Source organism: Scomber japonicus, chromosome 9 (genome assembly GCF_027409825.1).
Source record: "Scomber japonicus isolate fScoJap1 chromosome 9, fScoJap1.pri, whole genome shotgun sequence".
NCBI lineage: Eukaryota > Metazoa > Chordata > Actinopteri > Scombriformes > Scombridae > Scomber > Scomber japonicus.
The window spans coordinates 5,924,152-5,938,461 of NC_070586.1; the positions used below are offsets into that span (position 1 = coordinate 5,924,152).

The window sequence follows — 14,310 nt, forward strand, 5'->3', positions numbered from 1 at the left end:
TAAACACTCTGTCATGCCACCTTTCAACCAGAACGTTTGACTTGATTTGATGAGTCACTTCAGTTGTGGACTGTGATCTTCTGGAAGCCCGTGTGTCACCTATTTTCTTTCTTTTAGTTATTCGAGTTTATTTACACTGATTTTTGTGTGGATGTTTAATGATACACTCAAGTTTGATGTCGTGTATGCATTTTTGCTATTTCCAGCTTAATTAAATGTTTAATTCTTGGACATTTGTCATGTTTCATCAGAGTACTTCAAACTAACAACAGACTAACAAATCCTGGGGCTGGTAAATTTTTAGTTAGGCAGTACTGGATGGTTGCTGTGTAAAATATAGTGAAGCTGCCATCACTGCTCTGTGCAGTGTACTTCTTTAATATCAAACAGAAAAGTAGTTCATGCTGACAGTTTGGAAGCTGAGTCTTTTATCAATTGTAATTGTTTCGTTTCCAATTCACAAACTTAATTGTTTTGCTTACACAATTTAACTAGGGTTCCAACCAATCATTATTTTCATTACCAATGTCATTTTTCCTGCTTAATCATTTGGAATCTAAAATGTATGAAAATTATGAAAAATGTTAATCACAGTTTCTCAAAGCCTAAGGTGATGTCTTGTTTTGTCCTGACCAAAAGTTCACAACCCAAAGATATTCACTTGACTGTCAGAGGACTAAAGAAACCAGAAAATATTCATATTTATGAAGCTGGAACTTGAGAATTTTAGTATATTCCCTTTTAAAAAAGACTCAAAATAATAAAACAAACTATCCAGTTAGAGATATCAGTTTTCTGTTGATAGACACATCGATTAATCACCTATACCAGCAGTGTCAAACCCGTTTTCATTCAAGGGCCACATACAGCCGAATTTGATCTGATGTGGGCTGGATTATTAACAAGACGGTAGGACGGAAGGAAAATAACAAGACAGGAAGGAAAGATGGAAGAAAGACAGGTGGATTGAAAAAAGAAGACAGGATGGAAATATGGAAGGAATAAAAAAAGAAAGGAAGAAAAGTGGGCCGGATTGGACCCCTTGGGCCAGTTCTGGCCCACAGGCCGTATGTTTGACACCCCTGACCTAAACATTGCGAACTTAAATTTACTTTTTTTAAATGGAAGGTCAAATAATAAAAAAATCCAAGCAGAGCATAGTTCCAGTGAACTGGTGATGAGGTTTATTTTAAACTTTTGCATTTTCTTTATGAACAGACATTTTTATAGACTCCTGAAGATAGCAATCATTCAGTACCTATCCCACGTGTGTCTCCATCATTCACATGTTGAAAGATCACACCTAAGCTCTGCAAAGCATACTGGATTTTACTCCAAAGCCTTGTGTCATCTTCATATTTCTATTTCTGTTTGAGGATCAACTCATTGGCATTTTGGAAATACTGAATTAAACCTTTTTGTAGATATGTCTAATCTTGAGACGACTTCATTTCACAATGATTAACGACAAGTTCGTCAAACCACAAATCCTGGTTCCACATGGTGGAGTAATTAAAAATATATATAAATAGCTGAACATTCAAATCATTCCACACAATTTTGATTTGAGCAGCAACAGAATAAAAACAGTAGTGACCTTTTTGTTACTGAATTTTGTGAATAAAATGAAACACCTGGAATATCAACAAACTTAACAGTGTAACTGATAGAAACAGCTGAGAAGTATGATAACTTATTAAATTTTACCAGGATTTACACTCTGCCACTTTACCAAAAATGTAAAGGAGAGATTTTACCATCAACAACGCTTAATTATTGCATTTAAGGAAAAGCAAACATGGCTCTGCTGGGTGTTTTCTGTTGCACACTCATGAACTGTATATTCTAAAGCTTTATCAAATGATCAGTGCATTACAGGCAGTCACACATCTGGACCAGGATACACAAAAAAATATTTCAAGACTTCAAAGGACGGTCTGAAAGAAAGTCGAGAGAATTGCAGTGTTTGTCTGAACTGGTTTAAGTTGATAAATGTTTTTTCTCTGCAGTATCTTATAACCTAAAGACGTAATTAAACTTGGTATCCAGTGCGTCTTCATCCACGAAATTCCTTGTGATCCAGAGCAAGTAGCTGATCATCCGTTTTTCCTAGCGACTTCAATTTTTTCCCCTGAATAGAGAAGATTTCCAGCATCAGATCCTTAACTGCTTTGCGTCTTGTTAAGTCTTAAAAAATGTCATGCAGCAACGTCCCACATGTCTTTTCATCCTCCTCATCCCTCACGACCTCCAGAAGATGGAGCTCAGCTGGCCTTTGGGCGGACTGATCTGTCGGCTCTGCAGTGATGTCTACAAGTGCGAAGAACAAAGAAAAAGTCAAGTTTCTAATAAAACCAAAGATAAACCAACCAAAGATACTTTTCATTATTTTATCATAACAATGACTCATATTTTTGATAATTAATTAAATAGAAAAATTAATAATTATTTTTATGATTCCTCTGTTGATTATTTCCTCTGGACCAACAGTCCACAACACAAACATATCCAGTTCATAAGACAGAAAATACACATTTATGAAAAGATAGAACCAGAGAACTTGGACATTAAAAACCGATGAATTGATTGTAAAATTCTAGTGGATAAATGTAATAGTTGGCAACTCATTATTTATTAGCTGCGTAATTTGAGTAATCATGACAGTTTTTAATATCTGCTATCTACAAAAAGTGTTCAGGATCATTTTTGGGGATATTAATCTGACTGATTTACATTAACAGAGAGTGATGTTGGGTCTAACTGGATGACCATGGTTTAAGACTCTAACCAAGGGTGTCTTTAAAAAAAGCTAAAAGTCCCATAGTCCTTGGTTGTTTGTACTCAGGTGTATACTCCAACCATAGATTCAAGAAAATGAAACCAGAGCTCCCATGTTTCGGTGAGTATTTACTCATCAAAATAGCAACAATAGCAAGTATCCCTCACAGTACTGTTAGCCATTCAGGTTTAGCTAGCCTTGTAGGAACTGGAACAGTTTTCATTCAGCATTAGAATACTACATCTTCAATGCAATCTAGTCAAGCTGTCAAAATTGGCTATGTGCCATCAGCCCCATGACAAATAGAGAGCTTGTGCCTGACTGTTACTGCCATGAATTCCAATCTGAGTCAACTTTAAGAGCTAATCCTCTGACTGTTGTTGCCCCATGTCAGTTAGTGCATCAGTTCTCAGTTAATTATTATCATTTCCACAGTGATAGCTCAGCCAATTGGTATAGTCTTGTTAAATATACTATCTGTCCCTGTTTCCCAAGGTGGTACCCCACTATCATTAATCCTCATTAAGTTTTATTGATTTCCATAATGAATAATTATCTACCAAACCTCTAAACAAAGCCCAACAGTAGCATACCTCTAGAAACTGTTTTAGTCTGATGACTGAGCCCATCTGTCCACTGCTGGTCACTGCTTCAATCCTAGAGACGCCAAAGAGACACATTCAATACTTCAAATAAAAGAAGTTGACCTTGTGGCGAATGCTGCAAAGAGAGATGTAAAGTGAGACTGTACCTGGGGAAATACTCCTCTTTCAGAAGAAGGATAAGTTTCCAAAACTGGCTCTGATACTGCTTCATCAGAGCGTTTCCACAAACCTGAACGAAACAGAAACATCAACACGGAAGTTTAGATGTTTAATAATGATAATAATAATAAAGCATTTTATGTAAAAAGGCACTCAAAGCACTCAAGGACACCTTACAAGGCACATAGAACACAACAACAGCACATCAAACAATATAAATCAGGTGACATTTAGTGCAAAGATAAATAATAAATATGAATGTAACTACAAAGTGCCTTAGTACAATAAATAAACAAGAATGTGATTGCATAGTTAGTGAGAGAGAGTATGCCACTCTGAATAGGTGCGTTTTCAGGCGGGATTTAAAAGGTGGAGACAGAGTCTGAAATGGGAGAGGGTTCCATAGAATGTCTGGTAGGAGAGAGTTCCATAGAATGTCTGGTAGGAGAGAGTTCCATAGAATGTCTGGTGGGAGAGGGTTCCATAGAATGTCTGGTAGGAGAGGGTTCCATAGAATGTCTGGTAGGAGAGAGTTCCACAGAATGTCTAGACTAGAGGGAGAGAGTTCCATAGAATGTCTGTTAGGAGAGAGTTCCATAGAATGTCTGGTAGGAGAGAGTTCCATAGAATGTCTGGTGGGAGAGGGTTCCATAGAATGTCTGGTAGGAGAGGGTTCCATAGAATGTCTGGTAGGAGAGAGTTCCACAGAATGTCTAGAGGGAGAGAGTTCCATAGAATGTCTGGTAGGAGAGAATTCCATAGAATGTCTGGTAGGAGAGAATTCCATACAATGTCTGGTAGGAGAGAGTTCCATAGAATGTCTGGTAGGAGAGAGTTCCATAGAATGTCTGGTAGGAGAGAGTTCCATAGAATGTCTGGTGGGAGATGGTTCCATAGAATGTCTGGTGGGAGATGGTTCCATAGAATGTCTGGTAGGAGATGGTTCCACAGAATGTCTAGAGGGAGAGAGTTCCATAGAATGTCTGGTAGGAGAGAATTCCATAGAATGTCTGGTAGGAGAGAGTTCCATAGAATGTCTGGTAGGAGAGAGTTCCATAGAATGTCTGGTAGGAGAGAGTTCCATAGAATGTCTGGTAGGAGAGAGTTCCATAGAATGTCTGTTAGGAGAGAGTTCCATAGAATGTCTGGTAGGAGAGAATTCCATAGAATGTCTGGTAGGAGAGAGTTCCATAGAATGTCTGGTAGGAGAGAGTTCCATAGAATGTCTGGTAGGAGAGAGTTCCATAGAATGTCTGGTAGGAGAGAGTTCCATAGAATGTCTGGTAGGAGAGAGTTCCATAGAATGTCTGGTAGGAGAGAATTCCATAGAATGTCTGGTAGGAGAGAGTTCCATAGAATGTCTGGTAGGAGAGAGTTCCATAGAATGTCTGGTGGGAGATGGTTCCATAGAATGTCTGGTAGGAGAGGGTTCCACAGAATGTCTAGAGGGAGAGAGTTCCATAGAATGTCTGTTAGGAGAGAGTTCCATAGAATGTCTGGTAGGAGAGAATTCCATAGAATGTCTGGTAGGAGAGAGTTCCATAGAATGTCTGGTAGGAGAGAGTTCCATAGAATGTCTGGTAGGAGAGAGTTCCATAGAATGTCTGGTAGGAGAGAGTTCCATAGAATGTCTGGTAGGAGAGAATTCCATAGAATGTCTGGTAGGAGAGAGTTCCATAGAATGTCTGGTAGGAGAGAATTCCATAGAATGTCTGGTAGGAGAGAGTTCCATAGAATGTCTGGTAGGAAAGAGTTCCATAGAACGTCTGGTGGGAGAGAGTTTCATAGAACGTCTGGTGGGAGAGAGTTTCATAGAACGTCTGGTGGGAGAGAGTTTCATAGAACGTCTGGTGGGAGAGAGTTCCATAGAATGTCTGTTAGGAGAGAGTTCCATAGAATGTCTGGTAGGAGAGAGTTCCATAGAATGTCTGGTAGGAGAGAGTTCCATAGAATGTCTGGTGGGAGAGAGTTCCATAGAATGTCTGATGGGAGAGGGTTCCATAGAATGTCTGGTAGGAGAGAGTTCCATAGAATGTCTGGTGGGAGAAGGTTCCATAGAATGTCTGGTAGGAGAGAGTTCCATAGAATGTCTGGTAGGAGAGAGTTCCATAGAATGTCTGGTAGGAGAGAGTTCCATAGAATGTCTGGTAGGAGAGAGTTCCATAGAATGTCTGGTAGGAGAGAGTTCCATAGAATGTCTGGTGGGAGAGAGTTCCATAGAACGTCTGGTGGGAGAGAGTTCCATAGAATGTCTGATGGGAGAGAGTTCCATAGAATGTTTAGAGGGAGAGAGTTCCATAGAATGTCTGGTAGGAGAGAGTTCCACAGAATGTCTGGTGGGAGAAGGTTCCATAGAATGTCTGGTAAGAGAGAGTTCCATAGAATGTCTGGTGGGAGAGAGTTCCATAGAATATCTGGTAAGAGAGAGTTCCATAGAATGTCTGGTGGGAGAGAGTTCCATAGAATGTCTGGTGGGAGAGAGTTCCATAGAATGTCTGGTGGGAGAGAGTTCCATAGAATGTCTGGTAAGAGAGAGTTCCATAGAATGTCTGGTAGGAGAGAATTCCATACAATGTCTGGTAGGAGAGAGTTCCATAGAATGTCTGGTAAGAGAGAGTTCCATAGAATGTCTGGTAAGAGAGAGTTCCATAGAATGTCTGGTAAGAGAGAGTTCCATAGAATGTCTGGTAAGAGAGAGTTCCATAGAATGTCTGGTGGGAGAGGGTTCCATAGAATGTCTGGTGGGAGAGGGTTCCATAGAATGTCTGGTGGGAGAGGGTTCCATAGAATGTCTGGTGGGAGAGGGTTCCATAGAATGTCTGGTAGGAGAGAGTTCCATAGAATGTCTGGTGGGAGAGAGTTCCATAGAATGTCTGGTAGGAGAGGGTTCCATAGAATGTCTGGAGGGATAGAGTTCCATAGAATGTCTGGTGGGAGAGAGTTCCAAAGGCGGGGGGCAGATCGGCTGAAAGCTCTTGACCCCATGGTGGTTAAGTTGGCAGATGGGGCAAAGAGCTGGTTGGCAGAGGAGGATCGGAGAGTTGGAGCAGGTGTGTAGATGTGAATAAGTTCAGAGAGATATGATGGTGCCTGGTTGTGAAGGATGTTTAAGTCACATTAATGCCCATGGCTGCTTCTACTGACCACAGTAATGAAAGTTTCATTAAAAAGGAACATGATAATACAAGTAATGATGAGATAATTATTGTTTATCATTTTAAGGTATTAAAACCTAGACCCTAAAAAACCCCATTAGTCATTCTCAAACACGATAAAGACTAAACTAAATTTCTGTGCAGATGCATTTGGATCCATGAAATTCAATATTTAAATTTTTTTTTTTGATATGACATGATGTATGTAATTTTAACGTTTTTAATAATTTCCATGATATTGGTTGAATATTTTTGGACGTGCGGTGGTATAATGTGTGTATTTTGATGTTGGTTCATAATTAAGTAAAAAACAACATTTTAAAAAACATTGTCTTATTTGTATTTCAATGGAAAATGAAACCATGTATAAAACACAGGTAAAACAAAACAATCCCTTCCAACAGGTCCAACTGGAAACCCTTTCACAGGTTTAAAAAGTAAAGCTCACCTCCAGAAAGTCGAACAGCAGCGTCGCCGTGATGTCAGCCAGAGGCTCCATGTTGAGCATCTGAGCCAACCAACGCCAGCCGTGGTTCAGACCGTGAGGAACAGGCTGCGTGTGACACAAGTCAACAGTGAATCACTCATACTAGACCATACAGTGACAGAATCTTTCAATATGGTGCTTCATGAAAGGCAGGGACACGTGGCGACAGTTGGGACGGTCGTGAATATGATTTGGTTTAGTTTTTTTAAAATTTCTAACATGGTCAAATAAAATAAAAATATATAGTCAGGCAAACAAAACTAATCGAAATAACTGCAAACTTTTGATAAACAACAAAAAGAATAACCATTCAATGTTTGAAAAAGGGCATAGGATGAAGTAAGGAACTTTTCTATGTTAACTTTCTAATCTTACGCATGTCTTCAGATCCAGCTGCTGTCAGTTGTTTACAGATATGTTTTTATATGTGTGATATTTACGACTGATGACATCACTTCTGTGTTAGTACAAGCGAAACATATCAGAAGATACAGATAAAAGAGAGAAGGGGAAATGGTGAGTAAGCCCCTGACGACTTCCTCCTTTAGCCTTTCCAGTGAAAACTACACTGTATATTAACCACAGATGTGTTAAGTTACTAGTTCCCTCTATGTTTGTTTAAATACAAAAACATGTTTTTACAGTGGTATTGTTCTAGCAGGATTTGCAGGGTCGTCACCACAGATCAAATCTTTAAAGAGTGTGTGGTTCAGTGTGTTGTCTGTATGATTATTCGGTAACAAGGCTCCTCATCAACCTATACAGTCCTTACTAGTGGAAATGAGTCTATTCAATATTTGAAGGTTTCAGCTTTTCTTTAGGCGTATCAGCAGCTTTAACCATGAAGCAATTTACAGCATGAAAATTTGGCAAATACAAAAATTAATTTACAAAAACATGAAATAAGATGAAGATATTTTTAAGACATAAAGTGGATAATTAATAGAAAAGAATAGTTAGTATAATAGTTTATACAATAGAAGTTAAGATCATCCTTTATCAGTCCAATGATGGGGAAACGTATTCATCTGTGTGTACCAGGCCATTGATGAACAGTGGAGATAGTAAAATAGTTGTTTATCGTTTTTCCCGTACAAATAATTGACCAGGAATCGATAAGAAATTGGATCAATAAGCAGAATCGATAATGACATTGATATCAATAAAATCTTATCAATTCCGATCTCTAACGCGAGCTAATAAATATGTCTTATCATTGTTGAAAAATATGAATTAAAATGACGAGTATGACGACCATGTCCAGCAGATATTCAGGAAGTCTTACGCAAGCACTGAGCAACCTTAAAACGAGTCTGACTGTTTTCCGACTTACGGTTAGATCCTCACCACAGATAATAACAATAACAATAACAATAATAATAATAATAATAATGATAATAATAAATTTAATTCGTATCGCACTTTACATTTAAACAATCTCCAAGTGCTACAGAGCAGAAAATAAAAGAAAAAGAAAAAGAAAAGGTTAAAAGAGAACATATAAAAGACACTTAGTAAAAAGATAAGTTTTTAGGTCTCTTTTAAAACACATCTGTAGTCTGTGGGGCCCTCAGGTGGTCGGGGGGGGGGGGGGGGGGGGGGCGTTCCACAGCCTCGGGGGTGCAGAGGAAAAGGCCCGATCACCCATGGTGCGGAGCTTGGCTCTGGGGGGTTGGAGGGTGTTTAATAGGGACTGTACAGGAGGTGTGAGACAGTTCTTACCCCTTGCTTGGAGCTGTAGGGCCACCTCAGCTGGATCATGGCAGCGTAGAGGCGGATCATCCCAGACATCCTCTTCAAGAAACTGTCCTGACCTTCGACCCCGGAGTCATCCACGCGGTAACCAAGAATTCTATTGAAGAGAAGAAGAAGAAAAAAACCCCATCAGATCTGTGTTTGTCCTCAGAACAACTGAGTCGAGAGCCGTGTGCATCAACACTGACTTCTGATACTCCTCCACAGGCGTGCCGTCCTTCATCGGAGGGTAGTTTGGGATTGCGTACGGGCATTTCTTGTGCAGGTGGGCGAGGATGAGGTCGCCCACCCGTGGGTGCAGCTCCCAGACACCAGAGGCCACCACAGCGATGGGGAACGCTGCTTCGTGGTGAGACGCCACCTCTTCCTCTCCTTGTTTCTATGAGGATAAATGAAATCGTCAAAGCACACACACACACACACACACACACACACACACACTTACACATTTCAGGATTGTGAGTTTATTAGCTTTATATATATATATAGCATATTTCATATATGATAGCAACTCAATGTGCTTTACATAAAACAAACGTTTAACAGTAAGAATTGGAAACAATAAACATTAAAACATACAATTGAAGAATAGAGCATTAAATATAAGATTGTAGCATAAAATAATGATTTGCTTTAAAATCATTAAAAGGACATAGAGTGCAAATGAAAGATTAAAATGTAAAGTGCTTTATGAAAAAGCTCAATCATAATAAACTCAGGAGAAGAGAAGTGTTTTTAGCCTGGATTTAAAAATGATTCAGTTCTGCTGGTAGTTTGTAGATCTCAGAGCCCTACTTGGTTTTCACTTCTGTACAAGTGTCTGTACAATATCAATACGAGACTTAACTATATTATCATTCTGCCAATATCAGTATTCCTCTTAAAACTTGTGTTAGTTTGTTTTTGTTGTTTATCCACTTTTTCTTTTTAAAAAAAAATCGATTCATTGATTTATTTATTTACTGATTTTTTAATTTTTTTAATTATTATTATTTTTTTTTTCTTTTCTATTTTTTATGATGATGATTATTATTATTATTCTTTTCTATTTTCATTATTTATTTTATTTTTATTATTATTATTATTATTATTCTTTTCTTTTCTATTTTTATTATTATTTATTTTATTTATTTATTATTCTTTTCTTTACTTTTCTATTTTTATTATTATTTATTTATTTATTTCTAATTTATTTTTGATTAATTTAAAAATCTATAAAAAAAATAAGATGACAAAAGTATTCCTCTTAAAAAAAAAATAATAATTTTAACAGAGCTTTGTTCTGTTCTGCAGCCCTGGGGGAAGAGAATTACTGTCAAATACAGTTTTCTGTCTGCCAGCGTGACAAAAATCAATCAAAAAAAAAATCACCAGCTTTGATTTTTCATGGCTTTTTGAAATTACAGAAATTTGTAGGTGTGAATTTTCTGTGATTAAAATATTCCTCACACCTAATTCAATAAAAAAAAAAAAAAATTAAAATTAAAATCTTTCCTTTAATTGACTTTAAACCTGCATTTCTTTTTTTTGTCCACTTGGGGGCAGCACCGATGTAACAAACAGTCACTTATTATTTCAAGCATCCAGCAGTTACTGAGCAACATCATTCATTAAGAGTCGTGTTTCTGCCCACCTGCTGAATATAAAAGTCCAATATTCACTCTCTTGCTTGAAAAAGAGACCAAGAAGGAGAACTGCTGATTTTTCATTTAGACTTTATTTATTGATTTCTGATTTTATTTAGTCAATATGATTTTTTTAATCTATTTCATCATGGATTATGTGCAATATCTTCTTCTGCATTGTTTGGGTAGTCTTGAATCACACTGATTTTGACTCTTACTGCTATTGTTTGACTGACTTTTTAAATAAATGCACCACTGCACTGTTTCATGTATGCATTTTTGTTTCCTTTTTTCCATTTCCAATTGTTTTTGTTGTTTTTATACTTATTATTTTATGTTCTTTATTCTTTTTTTGCTCTCCACTTTGCTGCTATAACACTGTAAATTTCCCCATCATCATGGGACTAAAAAAGAATGACCTTATTTTAAAATTATTTTAAAACTTTGGAGTTTTTTTTTTTTTTTTTTCCTGTGTCAGCTAATCTATCCATCTATTTCATCAACTGGTATTGCTTGTGCTTGTTGAATAATTTATGGATTTCAAGGATTAGAAAAAAAGAAAAACAAAGAATTCAAATTTAACATAAGAAGTATGTAAAAAAAAAAAGTAAATGGACTGTACTTATATAACACTTTTCTAGTCTTTCGACCCCTCAAAAGCACTCTTATACCACAAGTCAAACTACCATTCACACTAGGGCTGGGCAATATATTGATATTATTTCAATATTGTGATACGTGGCTAGATATCGTCTTAGATTTTAGATATCGTAATATCGCGATAATGTCATGAGAGTTGTTTTTTCCTGGTTTTAAAGGCTGCATTTTCCAACCTGCGTCAGACGATGCTGAGTTTACTGACTAATTATTAAAAACCAGGATGTGATGTGTGAACTATCGTCATGGTAACTCGCTCAGCTCTAATATCTCTGCACATTTTCTGCTGTGTGTTGCGTTAAGCGGCAGATAAAAGGCTGCTGCTGGGAGAGAGAATTAATTAAACCGAATGGACAAGAAATGCAAATTCTAAATTCTATGTTTAAAAAAAAATCTTTTTAATAATCGTGATTTCCATTTTGACCCAAATAATCGTGATTATGATTTCTTCCATAATCGAGCAGCCCTACTTCAAACCAAACCAACATGAAGTCATACAAACGGCATTATTTCTACAATCTGAAGGATTTGTGTGACGATGTATCGAACAGCGACAGACAGACTTACCACAAACTTCTCGGCCAGTTTGTAGCTGACGAAGTCCAGACTCTGTGGATGCTGGGAGGTGGAGATGGACTTGCCACCTGACACCACCCCCCGTCCCGAGAGCAGCTTGTCGATCTTGTCAAAGATCTCTCTGAGCTGAGATCCGGAGTTGCTGGAGATTTGACTGACGGGGATGGTGGCCGCCTTCTGAAGCTCCAACTTCAGTTTCTTTGTCTTTGAATGCACAGAAGAGAGATTAAAAAACCATTTAAATGATAAATGAGCCCATTCAAGACTCTGAATTTTATTTTACTGCTATTTCTAACCCACCTGATTGTCTTTTGGGGCATTAAGTTGTTCGAAGGACTGGGCGCACTGAGCAGAAGACGCCTGCAGCTCCTTGTACCATTTCAGTGTGGTGTCTTCAGCTCTGTTCTGCAGCCCTGTGGGAAGAGAATTACGGTCAAATACTGTTTTCTGTCTGCCAGCGTGAAATTTGTGGGTGTGAATTCTCCGTGAATCTGTCTAATGGCGCTTTTCCACTACACAGTTCCAGCACGACTCGACTCGGCTCGCCTCGACTCTGTTTTTTTTTGTGTTTCCACTAGGGATAGTACCTGATACCTGCTACTTTTTTAGTACCTGCTCTGCTGAGGTTCCAAGCGAGCCGGGCCGATATTAAATGTGACGTCAACAGACTGCCGACCACTGATTGGTCAGAAGAGTTGTCGCTGGAAGAGTCATGAGCCGTCCCACACAAGAATCAAACCCGACATTTTTAAATACCAGCAACAGCGTTACAGCCATACGGCTCAATGTTCTTGCTTTGTGTGTGACAGAAAGCCACATACAGCAGCAGGAAGGATGGAAGGAAAAGAAGGAAGGAAGGAATGAAGGAAGGAAGGAAGGAAGGAAAAGAAGACAGGAAGGACAGAGGGAAGGAAGGAAGGAAGGAAGGAAGGAAGGAAGGAAGGAAGGAAGGAAAAGAAGACAGGAAGGACAGAGGGAATGAAGGAAGGAAGGAAGGAGAAGAAGACAGGAAGGACAGAGGGAAGGAAGGAATGAAGGAAGGAAGGAAAAGAAGACAGGAAGGAATGAAGGTAGGAAGGAATGAAGGAAGGAAGTACACCATCGCCTCCATGTCCTCCACTGTTTATGTGTTTGTGTCGCGTATAAAAACGAAGTCACGGCAGTTTAACGCAGCGTTGCTATGACGACCCCGCTCACGTTGAGGAGGTACTTCTTTGTAATGGAAAAGGTCGTTCCTGGAACCGAGCCGAGTCGAGGCGTGCTGGAAATGTGTAGTGGAAAAGCGAAAATGTGTCAAATGGTTATTCTTTTACACAGATCTTGCTTGAAAGAGAGACCATGATCTACCTTATTCCTCACACCTACTTCAATAAAATACATAAAATAAAAAAAATGAAATAACAGTCTTGCCTTTAACTGACTTTAAACCTGCATTAACATATTTTGTCCACTTGGGGGCAGCAGAACATTACAAACCGTTGCTTATTCCCACATCCAGCAGTTACTGATCAACATCATTCATTTGTCATGTTTCTCTCTTCTTGCTTGAAAAAGAAACCAAGAAGGAGAACTGCTGATTTTTAGCTTAGACCAGGGGTGTCAAACATGCGGCCCGTGGGCCAGATACGGCCCGCCGAGGGGTGCAATCCGGCCCACTTGCCATCCTGTGTTCTTTTCCTTCCTCCCTTTCTTCCTTCTGTTCATCCTTCCTTCCTCCCTCCCTTCCTTCAGTCTGTCCTTCCTTCTTTTCTTCCTTTCGACTGTCTTGTCTGTCCTTCCTTCTTTTCTTCCTTTTTTCCTTCCTTCTGTCCTTCCTTCCATCTGTCCTTCCTCCCTACCTTCCTTTTTTCCTTTCTTCGTTCCTTCCTTCCATCTGTTCTCCCTACCTTCCTTTTTTCCTTCCTTCTGTCCTTCCTTACATCTGTCCTTCCTCCCTTTCTTCCTTCTGTTCTTCCTTCCTTCCGACTGTCTGTCTGTCTGTCTGTCCTTCCTTCCTTCCTTCCTTCTTTCCTTCTTTTTAATGATCCGGCCCACATGAGATCAAATTCTTCTGTATGTGGCCCTCGAACGAAAATGAGTTTGACACCTCTGGCTTAGACGTTATGTTTTATAATGTCTGACTCACTTATTTTATCATTATCAGATTATGTGAAATATCTTCTCCTAGCTGGATCTATATCTAACTCAGTATCCGAGGGCTCCGCTGCATTGTTAGAGCCTCACTGATTATGACCAGTATTGCTATTGTTTGACTGGAGCTGTATTATTGATCATTACACAGTACACATTGTACACTTTTGTACATTACATTTTATTTATTTTATTTAATTTGCTATTTTATCATGTATAGTTTGTTCTTTATATTCTTATATTATATGTTGTTATTGTCACTGTGTGTAATGCTGCTGCTGCACTGTAATTTCCAAGCTTGGGATCAATAAAGTCTATCTATCTATCTATCTATCTATCTATCTATCTATCTATCTATCTATCTATCTATCTATCTATCTAT

The 14,310-nt window shown here is 38.5% G+C and overlaps 1 protein-coding gene across 1 annotated transcript in view; it reads right to left on the reverse strand.

The window, feature by feature from the left end:
- Positions 1 to 1,161: 1,161 nt before the first annotated feature.
- gle1 (GLE1 RNA export mediator) overlaps positions 1,162 to 14,310 on the reverse strand; it is a 28,018-nt gene continuing 14,869 nt past the window's right edge. Inside the window, exons 8-15 of the mRNA XM_053326252.1 lie at positions 12,099 to 12,211; positions 11,790 to 12,002; positions 9,129 to 9,319; positions 8,908 to 9,037; positions 7,147 to 7,251; positions 3,531 to 3,613; positions 3,373 to 3,436; positions 1,162 to 2,310 (exon numbers count right to left, since the gene is read on the reverse strand). Of these exons, the coding sequence (XP_053182227.1) occupies positions 2,242 to 2,310; positions 3,373 to 3,436; positions 3,531 to 3,613; positions 7,147 to 7,251; positions 8,908 to 9,037; positions 9,129 to 9,319; positions 11,790 to 12,002; positions 12,099 to 12,211 (968 nt within the window). The 3' untranslated portion in view covers positions 1,162 to 2,241. The remainder of the gene's footprint in view (positions 2,311 to 3,372; positions 3,437 to 3,530; positions 3,614 to 7,146; positions 7,252 to 8,907; positions 9,038 to 9,128; positions 9,320 to 11,789; positions 12,003 to 12,098; positions 12,212 to 14,310) is intronic.